Genomic DNA, 26815 nt, shown 5'->3' on the forward strand with positions numbered 1-26815 from the left:
TTGAATTTGATGCAAAGATCTATCTTCCACATGTTTGTGGTGGTTTAAAGTGAGTTTTCTCCTTAAGATGACAATTTGTCTCTTTCTCATAAAATCAACCCCAATAAATCCCTTCTTACTTTTGAACCCGAACTACGAGGTTTTGATCCTTCACGGGTACGTAGGCATAAAACTCAATGTCTTTCCAAATCACCAAACAATAAAAAGATGTTCTTTTTCTCATCTCCACAATCAAATAGAAAAAGATTTTAAACCAAACACATATATTTAAAAGGTTCTTGTAGAGTACTATAGATGATTAGGATGCTAATACCTTCCCTTTTCATAACACGCCCCCATTCCCTTGGATAAATTAAAGTTCAATAGTGACATTTTGATTCATGAGTAAAGTCTAATCAATAGCTTGATCTCCGATTCTTCACAATGACAAACTGAATCAAAGGAAAATATAACTCTAAAAATACTTATATAAACCTTATATAGTAACCAACCAAACCTAGAAAACTTTTGATATCTGTAACGGACTTCATAGTCTCCCACTATAATACGACATCAACTTTCGACAGATCAACCGCAATACCACCACTAGAAATCACATGACCAAGGCAACTTACTTCATGCAACTAGAACTCACACACTTGGAAAACTTCACATATAGCTTCCTCTCTTGCAATGTTTGTAGAACAACTCTTAGATGTTATGCATGCTCTTCATTTATCTTGGAGTACACCAAAATATCATCGATGAACACAACCACAACCTAATCCAAGTAAGGATGTAATATCTTATTCATATAATCTTTGAGTACACATGGCACATTAGACACACTGAATGAAATTACTAAATACTTGTAGTGGCCATATCAAGTTCTAAAAGCAATATTTGGAATATCTTATGGCTTCACACAAATATGATGATAACCTGATCTCAAATCGATCTTGCTGAAAACAAAAGCACCTACCCACTGATCCATAAGGTCATCAATTATTGGAAGAGAATATATATTCTTAATTGTGACCTTATTCAATTGTCAAAAGTCAACACACAACCTCATGCTACCATTTTTCTTCTTAACCAACAACATCGATTCTCCCACGGTGAAACACTAGGCCAAACAATTTTTTTCTCAAGAAGATCTTATAATTGTTTCTTCAAGTCTCTCAACTCTGAAGTCGACATTCTTTAAGGTGCCATTGACACAAGACAAGTACCAGGTACTAAGTCTATGGCGAACTCAGCCTCGTAGTCTTGAGACAAATCAATAATATCATCAGGGAACACCTCTAAAAAATTACACACAACTTATAGATCACTAATCAAAGCTTTTCTTTCAACCTTCAGAGAAGTGAACATCATAAACACTCAAGCGTCATCCTTCAAGGACTCATTCATTTTCTTAGCAGACATAAACATCTGATATTCACTTTCTTCAAACTCTAGAAACATCACAGACTTGTCGAAACAATTGATATGAACATGGTTGAACTCCAACTAGTTCATTCCTAGGATAACATCAAGTTGACTTAATGGTAAGCCTACTAAGTAAATGTTGGTGTAAGCCCTAGAGGCCAATACTTTGGATACTTGTATCGAATTATTTATTAATAATAAAAGGCTTTTTCTTTATTACGTTTGTTTAATAAAGTCCCTAGAATAGCCAGTCCGTTTAATGTATCAAGTGTGACTTGATCATGAGATCACATTAAACATAAGGACACTATTCTTAAAGTATCCGTAGTCGAGCTTTATTGTGAAGTGGGATAATATTAAAGCATAAAGACTATTATGTATATAGACTGATGATCACATCTCATGGATCATGGATAAGGAGTTATCAAGTCTTAAACATAGGTATGAATGTTAAGAGTAATATTTATACCGGATTGACCCGCTATGAGAATACTATATAGAATGTTATGCAAAGTGTCATAAGTTATTCTCATGGTGATAATGGTGTATACCACCCTTCGACTTGAAACCACTATGGACCCTAGATGTAGAGTCGAGTGCTTTATTGCTGATCAAACGTTGTCCGTAACTGGATAACCATAAAGATAGTTGATGGGTACTCCACGAAGCATGTTGAGGGACATGAGTGACCTAGATGGAATTTTCCCATCCTGCATAACAGGATAAATGTCTATGGGCCCAATATTGAACTGGACAAGGATGGCACGGTCTATGCCTTGTGTTCAATATAGACATAAGGGCAAGAGGGTAATTATGCACATAAGTATTATCACAGAAGGATTTGTCAGATCACATGACATTTTCGTGTCTTGGGTAGCAGTGATGTGTTGCTAGATACCGCTCACTGTTTATTATGTTAAATACGTGATTTAATATAATTTCCAATGCCGCGAAAAACTACAGGGTCACAAACAAAGGACGGATTGATGAGAGATAGAGTAACTAAGGAACACCATAAGGTACGATGCACTTAAGTGAATTGTAGAACATCGTAAGGTACAGTGTACTTAAGTAGAATACAAAATATGGTAAGGTACCATGGGCTTAAGTGATTTTGGGCATATTATAAGATATGGGCCACTTAAACTTAAGTGGGCTTTTTAGCTTGAAGCCCACACAAGTGGTTCTATAAATAGAACCCTTGTGCAGAAGCATTAATTGTGGTTGCATTTTCATTTTCTCTTTCTCTCTCTCTCTCACTCAAAGCCTTCATTCATAACATCTAGCACTGAGATTGAAGGAATCCGTTTGTGTGGACTGAGTAGAGGCGTTGTCATCGTTCAACATTCGTGATCGCTCCGTAAATCTGCATCAAAGGTTTCAATCGTCACAAGAGGTAAATATTCTATCACTGATCATGCCCATTCGTAAGGATCACTAAAGGAGAAAATTTTAATTTCCGTTGCGTTTTGGATCGCCGTTCTCCTTCAGTAAATACCAAAGTTATTACCATAATTAGTCAATGAACAATTCAAACACACCGATGAAGTAGTCACCAAACCATTAGCCGAGGTATCAATGATGTCGCACCTCGAAAAATGAGAACACGACATTGCAGAGCGCAATCACATGCTCGCAGGATGGACTGAACAGAGTCGCCACCGAAATTTATTTATTTCAATAAAGGAATAGGAAAATATAGATAAAACCTTTGGAAAAGAACATGGTCATCACAACCATATTTGGGTTCGGGAGTCGATTACGCAAGTGGAAGGTATTAGCATCCCTCACGTCCGTTGTACTCAACGGGAACCTTTTAGTTTAACTTGTGACTCTAATGTTAGCTTATGTTATTTATTTTCTTCGATTTATTAAAAATATAAAGAAAAAATAATGGGGTCTCAAAAGTGTTTTTTATTAATGTTCCTGACAAGATTGCGGGTCTTGCTCCTATGTATCTCTGGGTGCGATGGAGAGCTCAAGGCATACGTAGTTCTGGGTAAAAAATGTTTGTTGGTTCGTTGATTTTAGTGAAAGTTATCTTGTATTAATCAACTAAAAACATTGTTTTACCCAAAACAGGTGAGGAGTAGGTGTTTGCATCACATTGAATGGATTTATAAATCAACATTCACGGGATAACGTCACTTATCTCAACTCTTGCATCATCTTAAGACAAAATGTCTTTCGTTTTTGAAAAGATTTTTAAGATCAATCGCACGACGATGAGAAAAAAGAGTTTGATTGGTTGAATGTGTTTTAGATACATGACGAACGCTTGATGAGAACGAGACATAGTCCTCAGGATCAAACATTCAGAGTTCCACCGAAATACTATATTCCAACGGTCCTTTTTTATTTGAATTATTTAAGAAAATTGTTTGACGGACAACAAATGCTTGATAAGAATCAATTGTTCAAAGAGTTACGCCATAATGCTTGATCATAATGGCCCTTATTAGTCTAAGTTGATTTAAGTGTTTTAAGAATGAAAGAAAAGAATGAATGGTTAACCCAAAATATGTGGCTCGAGACCAATCATTTGAGGGTTCTACTGGAATGCTAGATTCCAACAGTGCTCTTCTTTCATATTTACTTATGTCATACCCCAAAATTCACCATATCCTTCCTAATGTTCATCTAGGTCACTAACCCTAACCATTTGCATATATTCATATCATTCATATCATCTGCATAACCATGGTCTAATACAAGAGGACAAGTATCATGGATTCCAAGCTTTATGCTCGCACTTAGTGGAAGCTAAGGTTTCCCTGCAGCTAGAGGTGGTTCAAACTATCAAATCCTAATTGGAGGTAGCTTTTGAAGCTTGTGTATTGTTCCTATCATTGGTGATTCAACTTTGGCTTCTTGGTGAAGCAAAACCCTAATCTTGGGATCCTCATTTCATCATGGTATCCCCAAGCCCTAATTCATGGCCACTACTCCTTGTGTGTGCCCCTAACCCCACTTCATTGGTCCATCATCATTCCATGGTGTGAATGTTTCACTTGCTTGGCCAAGGCCTAGTCAAGGCCCACTTATTCATGTGTTTTCTTTGGCTTGATTAACATTCATCTCATGGCCCCACATGTTAATCTCTTCCCATTGTCATGCCATTGTCCACATTGGTTCATGAATCTTTTCTCAAGCCTTATTTCATGGTACATCTATGGTTTGATCATTTTATGTCCATGGGTTCATGCCATTGTCCATTGCTCAATGCTATCCTAAGTTCATCTATGCTTTCTACCATGCATCATTCCCATTACTTTGATTTTTGGTCCACTCACAATGTCTTTTGATTGGTTCATTCAAGATTTGTTAGGGTATTTCATTTGCTTTGATTCTAGGCCAATTTCGATTCATGTTAAGCCATCCATATTCATGGAAAATTCAAGTTCACTCAAATATCATGTTCATGTGCTATTTCAAAATCAATCAATTCCATTCAAACATACATTCGAGAACCAATCAAATCCATTCAAAATATATCATTTTCATTCATTACAAATCATATAAATATCCATTACATGAGGAAAAACACAAAAAATGAAGTTTTGACCAAATGTTGACTTTGGTCAATAATTGACTTTTTGGTCAACTTTGACCAAAGTCAACCCAACCCTTTTTCACCCTAAAATCCTAAATCCAAATCCTATTTCTAATCATAAGTCCAATCTTGATGCCGTTTGTGATGCTCACTTGATGCTAGCCACCTTGTTTGCAAGATTTTGTCCAACCCTCCTCCTTGTGTATATAATCATGTTAATGTAAGCCATAAACCTAGCAAACCAAAACACACAAACTCAAGGTCAGAATGAGTGCAATATCACCATGAAGCATGCTTTGAACCAAAGTCATAATTTAAAGGAGCATGAAACAAAAGCTATGATTCACAAGTCAGAACAATTTACAAACCTAACACATAATGCAATGAAGCCTAATTAGTCTGCAACCCACTTGCATGAAAAAAAGTCAGAATCATAACTCAATGCTAGCAAACCATGGCCAAAGAACGGGAACTCAGACCTGCTGCATGGTCTCAAACCCACCTACAAAGCCATATCAAAAAGTGCAGTGAATCATGCCACAAACATTAGTTTAATGCAGGTCAGAAGCATGCCAAATATGACTACATAACTATGTCAAAACATGTCAGGAAATACAAGCCATGAGCCAAAGTACTGACATGCAATCAAAACAACCCACAACACAAACACATGCAAGTATAACAAATCATCCAAACAGACACACATCCAGGAAAGCCAAGTAATCCTGCAATGTATCAGTTTATATCAAGTAATTGGTAAGGCATCAAGGCCAAGTCATGTAGAAAATCACAAACCTACAACCTACATCAAACTTGCAGTAGGAATTACCATGTAAATTTGCCAAAACCAAGAACCATTTCTCACACCAAGTGTATCTAAGCCTAATAAGCATCACAACATGACATCCAAAGCATATCAACTGATCCAACACTACCCTATCCAACTAACATAACTGAACCGCAACACATATAACAACAGGAAACATCAATATTGTCATGGCATCAACTATCCAAGGTTAAGTATTCACAAGCAAACCTAACACTACATTTACATAACCAAAACAAATCATCAAAACATTAAGTATCATAACACCCTGCCAACATCACACCAAAACTGAACCTCATAGCCAATTATCCCACCTCTCAACCATTCACACATATGAATTCATAACATAACAAATTAACCCTAGCTAATTAACCTGATAACTCATGACTAACCCTTCATCCTAACTGCACCATTTAACATTTCAAGATAATCACCTAATGTTAACTGAACTAACTAACTAATGCCACCTCAGCAAACTACCTAACTCACCGCCTAGGGATTGACAAAAATGAGAAACAGAATCATAACAGAATTGCATCAAATTCATCAATTCCATAACTGAAAACTCTAACAGAACTTCCACTTATCCCAATGCAACTAACCACCTATAAAACGACTTCACCATTCATCATTCAAGTCTCGCCAGCAGTTTATCACTCTCAATCCTCATCTTCTTCTTCAATCCACAATCAATCATCACCAATAACAGAATCACTCTTCAATCTCCATTCATTTACCATTTCCTTCCCCCTCACTCAAAAAGCTCTTTTTTCTCCATTGTTGCTGAGAGTTTCACATTGAAGCTCTGAAACAAAAGATCTAAAACTCATACCTTCATCTTCATCACTCAACAAAACCTTCATTCATTCAACTTCAACAAAAGCAATCTCACACCACTCAATTTTACACTCAAGCATCAACTACTCAAAGAAGGAAAATCAATAAGGAGAAGAAGAGAAATTCGAGACTCAAGATTGAGAAAAAAAGATTCAGATACTTACCAGGAGGGAAAAGTGCATCGACACCATCAATCTCATTCTCCCCGGCAAGGTAGGTTCCAAGATCTTTCTTTTCTCCATTTGGAAGTTGTTAATATGTAGAGTGTGGAGAGGGGATTCAAAGCCCCAACCCCCGGGGCTTCGAATGTGCACGATTAAAATTTAATTTAAGGTTAACGTATTAGGGTTCTTGGTAATTTCAACGCGGTTAAGGTTATAAACTCAAAATCTGGCGAAATTGATGGCATTTTTTAGACGAGAGGGTCAATGTGAGGGGAGCAGTGTATCCAATTTTCATTTTGGGTGGCCACCGCCGTCAGAGGCAATTTCCGGCGCGGTGGCCCATGGTGAGGTTCATCGGAGTATGACCTGAGTTGATTGTTTGAGCTGGCGCGTGTTTTTCATTCAATTCAAATCCATTTTTAGATGTTAATCCCACGTGCTCAATCACTCCCACGTGCTCAATTGATTCCATGCGCTGAATTCTTCCACTGCCAAATCCTGATGGGCTCATGTAGATGGGCCTAGCGCAGTTCCTTGCCATCACCCCTGACCTGTTCCACACGCCCCTTGGCCATGAGAACCAAGCCTTGTACTTTCACCCTAGAGCCATGCGCTTGGACTTGTCATTCCCACACCGGGGTTCCAACGAACCCCCTGACCCATATTCAATTATTCCATTTTTCTTGATATTTTCTTTGTTGTTTCTCATTGATTTTTGATATTGTGATGTTGTTTTAATTTCCTTGATTATTAGAATTAATAATAATACATTTAGTAGAATTTAATTAGAGTATATTTAGATTTTAACATGATTAGAATTTGTTTGTTTTGTTAATCCATTTGTTAACCACGAAAAACTCCCTAAAAAAATACTTGATTACCATGTAAGTTTCAATTAGAATTTTCCCATAATTCTTGACTTTTAATTCATGTTTAGGAGTAAAATTGATAAATGACATGTTCATGTTCATGTCTTGATTTTAATTCCATTTTAATTGTTCAATTTATTTGATTGTGGTTATTAGATCCAAATTGAAAATGATATTTCAATTTGATATAATGTGTTAGCATGTCTATTATTTTCACCATGATCATCATATCATACCATTCCATTATTATACCATTTCACTATTGCATTTGTGTTAGGATTTTAATTCCATTTTGTTAATACCCACTAACCACATTTTTGTTTTGTGTTGACATGTGCATGAGAGATCCAAACCAAACAAGTTACCCATTATGCTTTTATTCATTCAATTAGCCTTGTATTGTTTGAAGTACCATGCCACTTGTATGCTTTAGGCATGGTACATAGTTTGTAACCTATATAATTCTTCCCATTTTCATTTATGTTGTATTTGCTTACATCCCCATTGTGGGTCATATGTCCCCCCACCCCATGATCATGTAATAATTTAGGTTTATTGCTTTTAGTTAATTCATCATGCATGCAATTAAAAAGATAAAAAAATAAAATTATAAATAAAGCATTTCAAAAGAAATAAAAGGTACTTGATCCAACGTCAAGTTATTTTCCAAATAAAACTCACACCATTGCAACGTGAATACTTGATCCAACATCAAGTATTTCCCATCCATTTCATGATCCATGATCCACATCTCTTCTCCATTCTCTTCCCAACCTCATTCTATCATCTCTTTTCCATTCTCTTCTCAGCCTCATTCTATCTCTCTCATCTTCATTCTTCACACGTTTTTTCATAATAAACTCAAACACTTGATCCAACATCAAGTGCCTTTTTCAAAACAATTTCATAACAAACTGGAATGCAAAAATGGGGTGTATGTGCTTGTACACAATATTCAAGTACTTGTGTTGTCGGTCGTACCTAGCTTGAGGACCCGACACTTGACTTCCCCTTTAAAACATCTAATGCTTCAAACAAGTTAGATCTAGGTGCTATGAGGGAGAAAAAGGATAGTTAGGACTTTATTATCCTCTCGACTCCTGATCAATCTCCAATTCTACTTGTTTTCTGACACTCATTCGACACCTTTCTGTACGAAGTCGGTAACACATTAGTCTACCTATTTTATTGTTATGTGTTTAGTAAATTAGATGTTTTGCATTGTTATTTCAAGTTGTTGATTATATTTAGTTTGCATCATTATACTCCATTTTATGTCTCTTTGTGGTAGTTTTACTGGTTTTAGGTGTAAGCAAGAATACCAGAGGGACAGCCAAGCGAATCGGATGTCCCGGGCCCGTCAAAAGAGGAAATTGGGCAACACAGTAGTCCTGACACGGCCACCCGAGTTGCCCAACACGACCCGTGTCAGGAGAGGAAAGCCAGAAGAAGAAAATAGGGAGCTGACACGGGTGCCCGTGTCAGCCTCCTTGGAGGGGCGTGTCAAGATCACTTTACCAGACAACCAACGCAACCTGTCGTGTTGGCTGACACGGCCAGTGTTAGCTTGGACACCTCATTTTCCAGTTTTTGCTGTATTTTGGCACGACTGACCCCGGAGGGTATTTTGGACTTTTGCTACATCAAATTAGTGATCAAGAACTATTTAGGGGATTTTTGAATATGGAGAAAGGGACTTGTTCACGATTACAAATTGGAGACGATAAAGATTGAAGCGGTCAAAAGCGGTGAAGAACGGAGATCCTTCAAGAGCGGATGCAATTGAAGATCAATGGAATTCCTATTCTTTTGTAATGTCTCATTTTTATTTTGTATCTTATTTGAATAATATGAGAGGCTAAACCCCCCAATGCTAGGGGGTGTCCCTGGATTGATCGTGTAATGACTCTGAAGTTATAATTTCCTTAACCTATGATGTTTGTTGTTAATTTCACTGTGCAATATGCGTAATGCTTTCTTTATCAAAAACATTAAGATTGATGTATGGTTAACAATTAGCAAGATTGCAATTGTTAAGGTTTTTATACAGTGAAACCATAATATATATCAACTAGGACTAGGGATACCCTATGGTTACCGATTTATTCTTGTTAAATTGTAAATGCTTGGTTTCATCATAATCGCCTAAGGACTTAGAGGTTAGATTGAATGACCAAAGGTTTCCCTCTGAGGTCTTAGGGGGAAACAATCTTAAGATCTGGTAATTGAAATAACTTTCATTATTAAGGAGATATACACTCAAGGATCATTATAGAAGATTTTCATACACCATCCTTGGCATATTATTATAACTTGTGAAAAGATTTATTTTGTCTTTATCTTACAGTGACTTTTTACAAAACCCCAACGATTAGTTTTGTTCAATTGAGTGACAATTTACACGTATATTACTGCACAATCCTCGAGATCGATCTTTGGGAAACATCCCTATTATTACTACATCGGCAAAATAATACACTTGCTATTTTCCCGATCAAGTTTTTGGTGTCGTTACCGGGGATTGCCAAATATAAGTTTAAATTATCTCAATTGAAATTTTGTTGCTCTGCAACTAAAATTTAGTTTCCATTATTTTAATAATTTATTTCGATTATATCAACTAATCTGTGTCTGATATTTGTATGCGAGGTAAGGCCTCAGCTGATTTTCCTTTTGACGCATAAATCGAGAGAACCTTGCGGGCAAGACTTAGACAAGCTCGATTGGCTAGATTGGAATCAGACGAAGAACAACTTTCCATTCATTAAGGTTCAGATTCAGGTTCCGAAAGAGAGATCGAAACTATGGCTGAGGCTCCACCGCCACCAGAAAGACTGTTGGGTGACTACGGAGGTGCAAATGCACCAACCAACAGATTAACTATTATAAACTAACCAGTGAATGTGGCTAATTTCCAGTTGCATCTAAGTACTATTAATCAGCTTGAAAGGAAGCATTTTACTGGAAAAGTTAATGAAGATGCAAACAAGCATTTGCTAAGGTTTCTGACCATGAGCAACACTCTAAAATTGATGGTCACACCGAAGAAGCTAAGAAGTTGAGAATGTTTCCGTTCACCTTAGTGGAAGAAGCCGAAAAATGGTTTTATTCTCTACCTGCCAGTAGCATCACATCTTGGGAAGAAATGGAAAAAGCCTTCCTGAATGAGTATTTTCCAGTGTTTGTATTTCTACGAAAGAGGTATGAAATTCTGAATTTTAAGCAGAAAGACGGGGAAACTTTGGGAGACGCCTACAAGAGATTCAAGAGAGTCCTAGTCGCCTTCCCAACTCATAATATGGATCCAACCGAACAGATGCAGATGTTTTTGAATGGTCTCAAAATAAAGACCAAACAGTTGATTGATACCGCAGTCGGTGGCTTCACCAATTTTTCAACAGCCACAGGTATCAAGAAGATCATTGAAGCTATTGCTGCTAATGAGCACTTGGAGTTATACGACAGATGTCAAAGAAAACCAGAAGGGGTTATAGATTTAAAGCTGGAAACTAATAAAATCCATATTGAAGATACTATAGCTACTGTAGTTGAGAAGAAGCTGAAGGCGATGAATATAGGTACCCAACAGGTAGCACAGGTCCAACCGGCTCCTACCGTCTGTTGTGAAATTTGTAATGGTCTGCACCAAACTATATATTGTTTTGTAACTCCTCAACAAGTGGAGGAAATCAAATTTTTGAAGCAGAATAATCCTTATTCCAACACGTACAATCCGGGTTGGAAGAACCATCCCAACTTCTCATGGAAAGACCAAAAATGAACCGCTCCTCAACATGGTCAGTACCAAACTCAATATCAACAACAACAGTAACAACAAACCCCTAAGAAAGCTTATTGGGAAATTGCAATTGAAAGAATGGCAGCTCATAATGTTCAATTTTAAGAAGAAACCTGGAACAATCATAGAAACACCACAACATCCATAAAGAATCTTGAAGTCCAAATGGGTCAAATCACTCAGCAATTAGCTTCGAGTTCTCAAGCACAAGGTGCTCTACCTAATGCAACCGTGACAAATCCTAGAGAGCATAATAATGTGAGTGTTGTGACAACAAGAAGTGGTAAATCTGATGAAGTAGTCGAGGAGGTGGATGAAGAGGAAGATCAATTAATCGAAGTGGATCTTGAGATCAAAGAAAATGAAGGTGTGAGGGAAGAAGTGGTAGCACTGAAACCAATTATGCCAGAAATAGTCATTGAGCCTAAGCCGGTTATTAAGCTTCTCTTTCCCACTAGAAACAATAAAAAGGGACAACATGAGAAAAACTTTGAACAATTCTTAGAGTTGTTCAAGAAGCTGGAAATTAACATTCCACAGTTGGAGGCACTTGAACAAATGCCTACTTATGCCAAGTTCATGAAGGGCATCATTTCGAAGAGGCGTACCGTCGACACCAACCCGATTATTCTAACCGAAACTTGTAGTGCTATTTTGTAGGGTATGAAGATTCCGATAAAGAAGAAAGATCGGGGAGTTGTCACCATCCCTTATACTATTGGAGATAGGTCATTCAACAAAGCTCTTATTGATCTAGGAGCTAGTGTGAGTCTCATGCCGTTATCCATTTACAAGAAGCTTGGTATAGGGGTTGTGCAAGATACCAGGATGGCACTCCAATTCGCCGATCATTCGGTCAAGAAACCGTATGGTATTGTTGAAGATGTTCAGGTGAAAATTGACAAGTTTGTATTTCTGGTGGATTTTGTGATTCTTGAAATGCCGGAAGATGAAGAGATCCCTCTCATTCTTGGGAGACCCTTTTTAGAAACGGGAAGGTGCTTGATCAACATAGAAGAAGGGACCATGATGTTGAAGGTTTATGATGAGGAATTGAAAACCGATGTTCGAAACACCATGAGGTACAAGGATGATATATGTACCAGTCATAATATAGAGATTCTGGATCAGGTGATGACATATGATAGTCCTTTGAATGCACCACAATCACCTTTGAAAGAGTGTTAAGTTTGTCCATTTTTGATAGTGATAAAGAAATGGACAACGGGGAATCTGAAGTGCTAGCTTTGTTAGACGCACAACCTCGGTGGAAAGGATCTTGACCAAACCGATGGGAGGATTTAAGCCTACCTCAATCTAGTGAGGAGGATGAAGAGCCTAAGAAGGGAACGGAGTCGAAACAACTTCCTGAGAATCTTAAATATGTCTTTCTCGATTCTAAAGGAAAATGTCCTGCTATCATAAACTCGAGCCTACAAAATATCCAAGAATAGAAGCCCATCCAAGTCCTAAAAAAATAAAAAAATGCTATTGGATGGGCAATTGAAGACTTGAAAGGTATTAGCCCTACTGTCTGCATGCATAAAACTCTTATGGAAGAAGACCACAAATCGGTAGTCCAACCACAGAGAAGACTTAATCTAGCAATGAAGGAGGTAGTTCGGAAATAGGTGGTGAAATTGTTAGGCGCAGGTCTTATATATCCTATTTCTGACAGCCCTTGTGTGAGCCCGATGCATGTTGTCCCTAAGAAAGGGGGGAACACCGTAATAAGGAATGAAAAAAAATGAGTTAATTCCTACTCGGACAATTACTGGGTGGCGCGTTTGCATTGACTACAGAAGGTTGAACACAAAAGCTAGGAAGGACCACTTTCCTTTGCCATTTATTAACCAGATGTTGGAAAGGTTAGCCGGACATGATTACTACTGTTTTCTAGATGGATACTCAAGGTATAATCAGATTGCAGTCGCTCCGGAAGACCAAGAAAAGACAACATTCACATGCCCGTATGGTGTATTTGCTTACCGAAGAATGCCATTCGGGTTGTGTAATGCTTCAGCCACCTTCCAACGGTGCATGACTTCCATTTTCGCCGACATGCTCGAAAAGCATATGGAAGTCTTCATGGATGACTTTTCGGTCTTTGGATCCTCATTTGATAACTGTTTAACTAATATCTCTCTTGTTTTAGACAGGTGCTAGAAAACAAATTTAATTCTGAACTAGGAGAAATGTCACTTCATGGTGCAAGAAGGGATAGTATTGGGTCACAAAATTTCCTACAAGGGAATTGAAGTTGACCAAGCAAAAGTGGAAGTGATATCTAAACTCCCACCTCCTGTTAATGAGAAGGGTATCAGGAGTTTCTTAGGACACGCAGGTTTTTACCGCAGGTTCATAAGAGATTTCTCAAAAATCGCAAAACTGCTGACCAATCTATTGGTTAAGGATAAGGCGTTTCTGTTCGACAAAGAATGCACCATGGCCTTTGAGACATTGAAGAGCAAATTGATTTCAACACCCATTATTATTGCCCCTGATTGGTCTCTTCCATTTGAGATCATGTGTGATGCTAGTGATATTGATATAGGGGTATCCCTAGAACAACGAAAAGAGAAGTTATTACATGTCATTTACTATGCTAGTCATGTGTTGAGCCCTGCATAGATGAACTATGCAACCACTGAGAAAGAGTTGTTGGTCGTGGTTTATGCATTTTACAAATTCAGGCAATACTTGTTAGGAACGAAGGTGGTTGTGTATACTGACCATGACGCTTTGAAATATTTGTTTGCTAAACAAGACTCTAAGTCGAGGCTTCTCAAGTGGATCTTACTCCTCCAAGAATTTGATGTAGAGATCCGGGACAAAAGGGGGTCTGAAAACACAGTGGCGGATCATCTATCCCGAATGTCACCAATTGAAGAAATAGAAGAAAAGAGACTGATAAAGGATGAGTTTGCTGATGAACACATCCTCGTTGTTATCGATATCCCTTGGTTCGCGGACTACACGAATTATTTGGTAGGGGGCGTAATCCCTAACGATTTTGACTCTAACAAAAAGAAAAAGTTTGTTCACAATTACAAATTGGAGACGATAAATATTGAAGCGGTCAAAAGCGGTGAAGAACGGAGATCCTTCAAGAGCGGATGCAATTGGAGATCAACAGAATTCCCATTCTTTTGTAATGTCTCGTTTTTATTTTATATCTTATTTGAATAATATGAGAGGCTAAACCCCCCAATGCCAGGGGGTGTCCTTGGATTGGTCGTGTAATAAATTTGAATTTATAATTTCCTTAATCTATGATGATTGTTGTTAATTTCACTATGCAATACGCGTAATGCTTTCTTTATCAGAAAAATCAAGATTGATGTATGGTTAACAATTAGCAGGATTGCAATTGTTAAGGTTTTTATATAGTGAAACCATAATAGATATCACCTAGGACTAGGGATACCCTATGGTTACCGGTTTATTCTTGTTGAATTGTAAATGCTTAGTTTTGTCATAATCTCCTAAGGACTTAGAGGTTAGATTGAATCACCAAAGGTTTCCCTCTGAGGTCTTAGGGGGAAACAATCTTAAGATCCGGTAATTGAAACAATTTTCATTATTAAGGAGATATACACTCAAGATTCATTACATGATATTTTCATACACCATCCTTGGCATATTATTATAACTTTTGAAAAGATTTATTTTGTCTTTATCTTACAGTGACTTTTTACAAAACTCCAACGATTAGTTTTGTTCAATTGAGTGACAATTTACACGTATATTGTTGCACAATCCTCGAGATCGATCTTTGGGAAACATCCCTATTATTACTACATCGGAAAAATAGTACACTTGTTATTTTCCCGATCAACTCCCAAGTATTATGATTGTTGGTCGTACTTAGTCAAGGGTCAGATATTTGTCTCCCTTTAAGTTCCAATGATTAGACTTACCAAACTCTTTTCACAATTCAAATCTCTTTTTTGGATGAAAATTAGTGGTTAAGATAACATTGTCCTCTCAACTCCCGAGTTTTTGGACTGTTAATGTATATAGCCAAGGGTCTGATGCTTGTCTACGTACATAAAATCAACCCCAATAAATCAAATCATCTTTTGCCTCAGTGCACACTTCAAAACCTTTCAAAAGGGACGTGTTACTTCTGTTCTACCGTGAACGGCACTTAAGCCCCCATGTGTGAGCAAGTAATGTTTAACTACTAGAGTGTGATCCAAGCGCATCCACATTACCGCAAACAAGCAAATACTTCCCGCTCCCATGACATAGTATACAAGTAAGTGAACAGTAGCATGCAAACGTCAATGTTGTTTATTGAAAACAACCAAACAAATGTTCTATTTGTTAGCCGAACTACGAATCTCTGATTTCCTTATTGCACATATGAGGATACGTAGGCACAAGGGCCCAAATCCTTGGAGAGCACACTAATTTAAAAATCATTTTCTCTCTCCATCTCATTCCCGATAGCAAGCAACATACAGATAAACAACATCCATACACATTAATACAAGCAAGTGGTTACCATGGAGTACCATGGACGTGAGGGGTGCTAATACCTTCCCCTTACATAACCGACTTCCGAATCCGCTCTTGGTTGTGAGACCATTCTTTCATTTGGGGTTTTATCGCTATTTCCTCTTTCCTTTGGAATAAATAAAATCCGGTGGCGACTCTGTATTTTTCGCGGCGCGACAGCTGGCGACTCTGCTGGGGAATATGGAGTTCCCATAAGTGAGTCAAGGCTAACTTGCCTATATCCTTTTCCTTGGATGTTTATTTCTATTATCGTTTGCTTTATTTATCCATTTCTGTTATATATTCCTGTTATCTTGTGGTGATCTTGTGGGGTGGATACTATAGAGTGAAAATCCCAATACACAGGCTTAGAGAGTTCACATAAGATAAGAGGGCTCTTCGTATTGACCTGTCAGACGTAGTTGTCTTGAGGGGGGGATACAAAGGTCCCGCTTAGAGTAGATTCTTTTTGGAGTTTCGTTGGCACGTGAGTCACGTTCACACTGGCATCCATTCTTCCAAAGAGGGTCCACGACTCCGAGGACCTTTAGACAACCATTGGCTTTTGAGGTTGAAGGCAACTTCACTTAGAGGAGGTCATCCTAAAAGTCTTGTTAAATCACAAGTTATCTTGTGGTGGTAACGGTATTTTCGTCTCATGATCCTTGAATCTAAGCATCTTCAGAAGTCTTAGTATTCACCTTGTGAGGGTATATGGGTTTCTTGCAGGGAAACTTAACCTCCAACACACCTTGAATCTACAGTTATCCTATCCTCTTGTAGCATATGCCTTCATAACATATTGCATTGCATACATACTTGGGCCTCATTCTCAGAGAATCCTAAGGGTTTGTAATTGTGTAGTGAACATTCCAAGATGAGATCAGAAAAGAAGAATACCCTTCCACTCAAGTTCAAGCTTCCAAAAGTGGATACCCTATTGGCTCTCAGCAGCATAATTACTCCTTGTAAGAAGAACAACTTCATCTGCAGATATGGACAGATCCTGGATCTTCTTACTACCTATGTAGACGTCTCAACTTTGGTGGCCTTATCCCAATATTATGATCCACCACTCAGATGTTTTACATTCAAAGACTTTCAGTTGGCTCCTACTATTGAAGAGTACGAGAAGCTTCTAGGTTGGTATATGAAAGACCACCCTCCCTTCATAAAGTTGGGCGAACTATTGATGCCTAAATCAGTTGTTGAAGCACTCCACTTATCTGTCGAAGAGGTAACCCTAGGTCTAGGACCTAGGGGATTTTCTAGGAAGTTCTTGGAAGGAAAGGCTTGGGCCTTGGAGAAAGAAGGGAGATGGATTCCCTTCAGCGCCATTTTAGCCCTGTTGATCTATGAAGTCGTCCTGTTTCCAAATGACGACGATTACATAAACCATTTCATCATCAGCATATTCGTATCTAGTAACCCCGCCCCTATATTGGTGTCTGGTTTGTATTACTGCTTGCACACTAGGCATGAAAAGAGGAAGGGAGTGGTATTGAGTTGTGCTTCACTGTTATACACTTGGCTCTTATCTCACATGCCTCAGAAAGGGCCTTGGGTAGATTTCTTGAAGGTTAAGCAAGCTTGGACTCAGATTCATCGCAAAGGCAAAGAGCTATGAAAACATGACTGTTGAGCTAAGGAGTCGTATCGCCAATGGGTGGTACAAAGGGAGAAAAAAGTCAAGCTACCATACAGTGTGGATATCCAGATTCCTCCCCCAGTACCAGAGCCATTGTATGCTTCTAAGGAGGAAGTAGATGCATTGAAATCAACTATCGCACAGTTAACCAAAGAGAACGAGGACTTGCGATCGAAGCTCCATGCATTGGATAGAAATCATGCTAAGTTGAAAAAAAGAGTGAAGAAGATATTGAGCTCTTATCAGAAAGTAGAAAGAAGGTGAAAATTGAGGAGAACCTCAAAGAGAAATACCAATATGGTTTAGCTCAAGCAGATATGGGGCTAACTTCTCTCTGAAAACATTTAAAGCAGACAGAAAATGAGCGAGGTGACAACCACTGTTGCTTCGAGTTGGTTGTCAAAGAGAAGAATGTATTGAGAGATGAATCTGACCTGGAGATTCAGAAACTCAAGCTTTCCCTCCGAGAGGACAATGCCAAGGTAGAGGTGGAACGTCGTCTCAAAGAGGAAGCAATCAGGGTTTCTTACATCACCCCTTAAGTCTGAAAAGAGAAATGTCACAAAGTTGATATTGTCATCTCGAGTGCCGAACATTGGAGAGATCGTTTGTCTACTTTGAAGAATGAGAGTTTGGACTGGCTCAAGGAGAAGGCTCAGATAAATAGTCTTCTGGATACTTATGTTGGATCTATCAACTTGTTGCAACCTGCTGCCGCTATGTACCGAGCCAAGTATGGTTGTTTGGTGAGGTTCTGAAACGAGTTAACCAAGGAAGTTCCTTAGAAGCTAGAGGATGCTCTGGAAGATGCCGATGAGAAAACCACCCCCACTTCATACTCCGATTCATCTACCTTTATGATCAAATGAGGAAAAGGTTAAAAGTTGAATTGAAGGAGATGAAGGAACAGAAGGCAAAGAGTTCCATTTGATCATAACTTTATTGTTTTCCTTTTTCATGTTTTTGAATTACTTTACTATACCTCTTTGTAGTTGTAATATCAAATTCATAAATAAAATGCTTGAGTTTTTGAATTTGGTGTTCCTACTTTATCTTCCATTTTATAATGTTTTACTTTCATATTATGAGTCATATAAGGTTCCCCCGAGAACTAAAAAAAGAAACAAACATGCATCATGCATTAATCATATATTCATTCATTTCATAATACACCCAGATGGTCTCACTGTTATTTTGGCCTTCTTTTCAGTAACTCTCATCGTCAAGCTGACTTCCCACTTCTACAACACTATAGCTAAGCAAAAGATAGCTATGGAAAGAATTGAACAGAACCAGACTGCCATACAGGAAGAGATGACTCAAGTGAGAGCCCAACTGGGGGAACTCATGGACATCATGCAGAATGTTGTCCACGGACAAGAGGAGAATCTCCAGGCTAACCCAGGAGTTGCTGCGAATATGAATGCTATCAACCTTGTTATGGGGAACGGAGTCCCTGTTGTCACTCATGCCCATGCTGAAGAGATGCCTAACAATTTGAATGATGCCTACACATTCCATGTCCCTGTTCATGGAGGTTCTCAGGTTGGCACGGATGATCACGATGGAGACTTCTTCATGCCTAAAAATGAATCTGTGTATGAGCCTTTTGGGAAATATCCCACCAAGCTTGAGAGAAGGTTTCGGATGATGGACGAAAGGGTCAAAGCCATTGAAGGTCCTAACACCTTCAACCTGGAAGCTGCTGACATGTGCTTAGTCCCAGGGGTGAAGATCTCAACTAAGTTTAAGGTCCCTACCTTCTAGAAATATAAGGTGGATACTTCTCCCAAGACTTATATCAGACCATATTGTAGGAAAATTGAAGCTTACTCAGACGACGAGAAGCTACTGATGCATTTATGTCAGGACAGTCTCAACAGAGCATCCCTGGAATGATACATGCAGCTTGAACGTACGCATGTGTGTTCCTCGAGAGAGCTAGCTGAGGATTTCTTGAAACACTATTAGTATACCATCGACATGGCGCCCAACAGGATGCAACTTCAGAGTTTGACTCAAAATTCTGAAGAATATTTTAAAGAATACGCACAACGTTGGAAGGACCTAGCTGCTAGGGTCCAACCTCCCCTACTTGAAAAAGAACTTGTTGATATGTTTATGGGTACACTCCAAGGCCTGTACCTGGATCGGATGATAGAAAGTTCTTTTTTCGGCTTCTCTGATCTCGTTGTCGCTGGAGAACGGATCGAGAACGGTCTGAAGACTGGAAAAATCAAAGGTCTTGTTGTTGCCTCAAATGGGGCAAAGAAACCCTATAGTGGTTTTCCCCAAAAAAAGGAGGGGGAAACCAATGTTGCATCAACTTCCAAGGGGAAAGGTAAAGCTTACCAGACCCCATATTATCAAGTTGCAGAGATAACTCCCAACAACTATCAACAACAAATGTATGATATTCCTGCTGCTCAACAACAAGTCTAATATCAACCGCCTGTCCAGTACCGACAATTGTACGCTCCCAGGACAAACAATTATCAACAATACTAGTCGGGTCAACAACACCCCATAAGACAAGAGAGGAAGTTTGACCCTCTCCCAATGAGCTACAATCAACTATTAAATCACCTATTAAATAATTATCTTGTCTAGCTAAGGGAAGCCCGACCTCCACCAACGCCACTTCCACTTGGCTATGACATCAACGCACATTGTGAGTTCCATATCGGGGCACCCGGGCACACTATTGATAACTGTAAGGCATTCAGGTGCAAAGTTAAAGATCTCCTTGACTCCAAGGCCATCTCGTTCACGCCCGCAGGGCCCAATGTTAACAATAATTCGATGCCTCCCTATATCGGCCATCCAGTTAACATGATACAAGAGTCTGCTAAGGTCAACCGTATATCGAATGTTGACATGATAAAGGCTTTATTACTTGTGGTAAAAGAATAGTTGCTCCTAAAAAATATGTTCCCCGGATGCACTCATGACTGTGCATACTATTTAAGTACTCCACAAGGTTGTGGGAAGCTTAAAAAAGGTATTTAGTCACTGATGGACCAAGGAACTCTCCAGGTAGAACATACTTCAGCTGTCGAAGATGTGTCTACTTCGGAAATACCTTACTATCCAATGCAGATACCAGTCATGAATGCTCCCACGACACCCCTAGTAATCACGGTGCCAACTCCTTTCCCATATGAAAGCACTAAAGTTGTGCCCTGGAACTACAATTCCACAGCCTATCTATATGAGCAAAGACTTGAAAAAAGGTCTTCTGAAACTCAAAGGCCTATAATAATTCAGGTACCTGCTGAAGTTTCCGAACATGTGGAAACTCAAAAGTTCATGGAAATACAAAAGCCTGTTGAAGTTCAAGAACCAGCTGTAAATATTACAAGAGCTGGTGGTATGACCCGAAGTGGTCGCATATTCGCAGCAACACCACCACCACCACCTAAAAAATAGAATCCTGGAGCTAACGCCAAGAATAAGGGTAAGCAACCTGCCGACCTGGAGCAAGGGCAAACCCATACTCAAGGCAAAGCCACGTCGAACGATATGGATGAGTTCCTCTGTATTATCAAAAGAAGTGACTTCAAAGTGGTTGACCAACTCAACAAACACCATCCAAGATCTCTATACTCTCACTATTATTGTGTTCTGAAGCCCACTGAGACGCTCTAATCAAGTTTCTTAGTGCGACCCACATTCCCCAAGAGACTACCGCCAATCAATTCGAAGGGGTAGTGGCAAATATAACCTCGATTGGATGCTTAGGCTTCTATGATGATGGGTTACCTCCTGAAGGCGAGGCTCATATCAAAGCCCTGCATATATCCATAGAATATGCTAACACAATAATGTCTTGGGTACTGGTGGACACCGGGTCTTCTTTGAACGTGCTTCCAAAGAATTCCCTAACTAAGCTGACAATAGAGGGCCTGTTGATGAAGCCCAGCGCACTGATAGTTCGAGTGTTCGATGGATCACGCCAGTCCGTCATTGGCTAAGTGGATTTCCCTATTAAAGTAGTACCTTACACCTTCTTCGTAACTTTCTATGTGATGTATATTCATCCAGCATATAGTTTCCTTCTGGGTCGCCCATGGATTCATGTTGCGGGAGCAGTCACATCTATTATGCATCAAAAACTAAAGTTTATTGTCAATGGTAAGTTGATCACTATTGATGGGGAAGAAGACATTTTAGTCAACCAATTATCCTCCTTCTGGTACGTTGAGGTAGATGGGGAGATTCACGAGACATCGTTTTAGGCATTCGAGATTGCCAATGTGTTGATGAATCCTCTCAATGGAAGAGTATCCGGAAAACCTGAACTCCCAATGTCATTGCTGAGGGACACACAGACGGTGATCAAAGAAGGCCATCCAAAAGGATGTGGAGAGTCTTGGAGCTACCTACCAACAAAAACAAGTATGGCTTGGTGAAGGAGAATTGCCATCCAAGGCGCAGCGGAATTTAAAAATTTCTCCATTTAGTGATCCTTACGAATGGGCATGATCAGTGATAGAATCGTTACCTCTTGTGGCGATTCAAACCTTTGGTGCGGATCTCTTGTAACGATCAAAACCTTGGATACAAATCCACGGAGCGATCACGAACGTTGAACGATGACAAAGTCTCTACTCAGTCCACACGAACGGGTTCCTTCAATCTCAGTGCTAGCTGGTACGAATGAAGGCTTTGAGTGAGAGAGAGAGAGAGGGAAATGAAATTCCAAGTCTTCACTTGAGTTGAGTCTGAGTGACTGACAATGCTTCTACCCAAGGGGTTCTATTTATAGAGCCACTTGTGTGGGCTTCAAGCTAAAAAGCTCACTTAAGTGTATTTTGGCCCATATCTCATAATATGCCAAAATCACTTAAGTATTTGGTACCTTACCATATTTCGTCTCCCACTTATGTGCACCGTACCTTACGGTGTTCCTTAGTTACTCCATTTCTCATCAATCCGTCCTTGTGTGTGACCCTGTAGGTTTTCGTGACGTTGGCAATTATATTAAATCACGCATTTAACATAATAAACAGTGAGCGGTATCTAACAACACATCACTGCTACCCAAGACACGAAAATGTCATGTGATATGACAAAACCTCCTGTGATAATAATTATGTGTATAATTACCCCTTTGTCCTTATGTCTATATTGAACACAAGGTATAGACCGTGTCATCCTTGTCCAGTTCAATATTGGGCCCATAGACATTTCTCCTGTTACGCAGGATGGGCAAATTCCATCTAGGTCACTCATGTCCCTCAGCATGCTTCGTGGAGTACCCATCAACTGTCTTTATGGTTATCCAGTTACGGACAACGTTGGATCAGCAATAAAGCACTCGACTCTACATCTAGGATCCATAGTGGTTTCAGGTCGAAGAGTGGTATACACCATTATCACCATGAGAATAACTTATGACACTTTGCATAACTTTCTATATAGTATTCTCATAGCGGGTCAATCCGGTATAAATATTACTCTTAATATTCATACCTATGTTTAAGACTTGATAACTCTTTATCCATGATCCATGATATGTGATCATCAGTCTACAAACATAATAGTCTTAATGCTTTAATGTTATCCCACTTCACAATAAAGCTCGACTACGGATACTTTAAGAATAATGTCCTTATGTTTAATGTGGTCTCATGATCAAGTCACACTTGATGCATTAAACGGACTAGCTATTCTAGGGACTTTATTAAACAACCGTAATAAAGAAAAAACCTTTTATTATTAATAAATAATTCGATACAAGTACCAAAAGTATTGGCCTCTAGGGCTTACACCAACACTTGGGGTATCATTCGAGATAGATGACTCAACAAAATGTTCCTAAAGCAGAGGACAAGTTGGCTCTCTCTATTCCTGAGAAGTTCACGAGCGCCATGAATCTCTTTCAAGGGCAGGTCACCATGGTAGATGACAACATCAGCGTGTCTGAAGCTGATTGTTTCGTGCTCAAGAAGACAACGAGCCAGACAATCAACAATTGGACAGAAGTGGACATACCTGAAGTTACTTTCTGTCAAACATAATTTTTTGTTTTAATTTCAGATTCCTATGCCCGTGCCCAAGGCATAATGGATCTTGTAGGGGCCCTGTTGTTTTCGTCATTGTTTAAAATGAAACAAAAGAAGTGTTTCGCATACAATTATGCTCTCTGTCTTTCCCTTTTTATGTTTTTCTCAAAACAAAAAATTCCGACAATGTTTCATATTTTTGTTTCTAGCCCACATTCTAAATTAAAGTATGAATCATTCATGCAGATCCGACTCGGATTCCATTGACAACAATACTGCTATGGACGATTATAACTTTGAAAGTCCAATCGACCGAGCTGAGGAAGATTGTCATGAAGATTGTGAACTCCCAGAGGAGTTGGCCAGACTGCTACAGAAAGAACCAAAATTGATTCAACCGTACCAGGAGTCATTGGATATCTTCAACCTTGGGTCTGAAGACTGCAAGAAAGAAATCATAATAGGTGTCGACCTACACGCTGATGTTAAGAAGGGGTTGATCGAGATATTGTGTGAATGTCTCGATGTGTTTTCTTGGTCATATCAAGATATGCCCGGGTTAGACACATATATTATGATGCATCGTCTGCCACTCAAATAGAATTGCCCTCCGGTAAAGCAGAAGCTGAGAAGAACTCGACATGATATGGCAATGAAGATCAAATTAGCCCCCGTGGGTTGCCAACATCATACTCGTGCCTAAGAAATATGGCAAGGTGCACATGTGTGTAGACTACAGAGACTTAAATAGAGCTAGCCCGAAAGATGATTTTCCACTACCTCACATTGATGTGTTGGTGGATAACATGGCCTAATTCTCTATATTCTCCTTCATGGACGGTTTTTCTAGATATAACCAAATCAAAATGGATCCAGAAGACATGGAGAATATGACATTTATCACCTCATGGGGACTATTCTGCTAGAAAGTCATGCCATTCGACCTGAAAAACGTTGGGGCAACAAATCAACGGGCTATGGTTACTCTCTTCCATGATATGATTCATAAAGAGATCGAGTATACGTCAACGATATGATTGCTAAGTCCCAAATAGAAGAACAACACCGCACTCATCTACAAAAGTTGTTTAAAAGGTTGAGAAAGTTCAGATTGAGACTTAATCCAAACAAATGCACGTTCAGGGTGAGATCTGGCAAGTTGTTAGGTTTTATCGTGAGCCAGCATGGCATTGAAGTGGATCTAGACAAAGTTAAAGCCATACAAGCTATGCGCGCACCAATAATGGAAAAAGAAGTTCGTGGCTTTTTAGGACGGTTGAACTACATAGACAGGTTCATATCGCACATGACTGCCACATGCGAACCATTCTTCAAACTTCTACGAAAGAATCAAGCCATTGAGTGGAATGAGAACTGTCAAAGAGCCTTTTAAAGGATAAAACAGTATCTCTAAGGGCCATCCATCACCGTTTATCATGTACTTGACGGTCCTGGAAGATTCTATGGGTTGTGTACTTGGTCAACATGATGAATCAGGTAGGAAGGAACATGCTATTTACTACCTTAGCAAGAAGTTTACTGACTGTGAATCAATATATTCTTTGCTAGAGAAAACGTGTTGTCTCCTTGCTTGGGCTGCCAAACGATTGAGGCAGTACATGGTGACTCACACTACTCTGTTGATCTCCAAGATAGATCCGATCAAATACATCGTTGGAAAACCTGCTCTGACCATAAGGGTTGCCCGTTCGCAAATGGTTTTGAACAAATACGACATTCAATATGACACACAAAAAGCCATCAAGGTAAGTGTATTTTCTGATTATTTGGCCCACCATCCAATGGAAGACTATCAACCTATGAAGTTCGATTTCCCTGACGAGGATATGTTGTTCATAAGAGTGTGCAATATGCCTGGTCCTGAGGAAGGCCCGAACCAGGATTGTGATGGACGCTCGTGTTTGAAGGTGCTTCCAATGCACGAGGCCATGGAGTAGGTGCGATCATTACTTCACCAACATGATTTCATCTTTCTTTTACCGCGAGATTATGCTTTGACTGTACTAACAATATGGCACAATATGAAGCATGCATCTTCGGTATTGAAGCAATAATTGATTTAAGAATCAAAATACTTAAGGTTTATGGGGACTCATCTCTCATCACCAGTCAAGTACGGGGAGACTGGGAAACCTGTGATCAGAAGTTGATTCCTTACAGGGAACATGTCTTGAAATTGATCCCTTACTTTGATTAAATCTCCTTTCATCATATCCCGAGGGAAGAAAACCAATTAGCAGACGCTCTTGATACTTTAGCATCCATTTTCAAGATCAAATGGAAGAATGAAGCTCCTTCTATCAACATTGGACGCCTGGATGAGCCTGCATACTGTATGGATACCGAGGAAGAGTCAGATGGAAAACCTTGGTACCACGACATCAAGACGTACCTTGAAAAACAGGTGTACCCTGATAATGCATCTATCACAGACAAGAAAGCTTTGAGAAAGCTCTCATCTAAGTTCTTCTTAAGTGGAGATGTATTGTATAAGCGAAGCTATGATTCGGTCTCTAGAGGGCATGCGCTAAGTAGACTAAATCATAACTGATGTGCATGAAGGTTCTTTTGGAACACACTCTAGAGGGCATTCAATGGCTAAGAAGGTCCTCATGGCAGGATATTATTGGTTGACTATTGAAATAGATTGTTTCATCACGTGCAGACTTGTCGTAAGTGCCAGATCTATGCTGATAGGATACATGTGCATCTGGTACCTCTCAATGTCATTTCATCTATGTGGCCCTTCGTTATGTGGGGCATTGACGTAATCGGTCATATTGAACCAACTACTTAAAACCAGCATAGGTTCATCCTGGTTGCTATCGACTACTTTACCAAATGGGTAGAAGTTGTATCGTACGCAAATGTCATCAAACAAGTGGTGTCTCGCTTTCTAAAACGAGATATCATCTGCCGTTATGAGATTCCTAACAAAATCATTACAGAAAATGGTTCGAATCTTAATAGCAAGATGATGAAGGAATTATGTAAGAGTTTCAAGATCGAACATCATAATTCTTCACCCTATCGTCCAAAGATGAACGGTGCAGTGGAAGTAGTCAATAAGAACATAAATAAGATTATTCAGAAAATGATGAAGACATACAAGGATTGGCACGAGATATTTCCCTTTGCCTTACATTGCTATCGTACTTCGGTACGAACATCGACTGC

At 39.2% G+C, this 26815-nt stretch overlaps 2 protein-coding genes across 2 annotated transcripts; both read left to right on the forward strand.

Moving 5' to 3' along the window:
• The first annotated feature begins 12121 nt into the window (after positions 1-12121).
• Positions 12122-12646, forward strand: LOC127091910 (uncharacterized). The gene has a single exon (XM_051030652.1). It carries the CDS (start codon positions 12122-12124, stop codon positions 12644-12646), a length of 525 nt encoding a protein of 174 aa, XP_050886609.1.
• A 1017-nt stretch (positions 12647-13663) lies between these two features.
• On the forward strand, positions 13664-14089 carry LOC127091919 (uncharacterized mitochondrial protein AtMg00860-like). Its single transcript, XM_051030662.1, has one exon. The coding sequence runs from the start codon at positions 13664-13666 to the stop codon at positions 14087-14089; it is 426 nt and encodes a 141-aa protein (XP_050886619.1).
• The last annotated feature ends 12726 nt before the right edge of the window (positions 14090-26815 follow it).

Source organism: Lathyrus oleraceus, chromosome 1 (genome assembly GCF_024323335.1).
Source record: "Lathyrus oleraceus cultivar Zhongwan6 chromosome 1, CAAS_Psat_ZW6_1.0, whole genome shotgun sequence".
Lineage (NCBI taxonomy): Eukaryota > Viridiplantae > Streptophyta > Magnoliopsida > Fabales > Fabaceae > Lathyrus > Lathyrus oleraceus.

Excerpts from the sequence above, each read along its gene's own strand:
- LOC127091910 (XM_051030652.1), top strand. The coding sequence starts at position 12,122 with ATGAAGATTCCGATAAAGAAGAAAGATCGGGGAGTTGTCACCATCCCT.
- LOC127091919 (XM_051030662.1), top strand. The coding sequence starts at position 13,664 with ATGGTGCAAGAAGGGATAGTATTGGGTCACAAAATTTCCTACAAGGGA.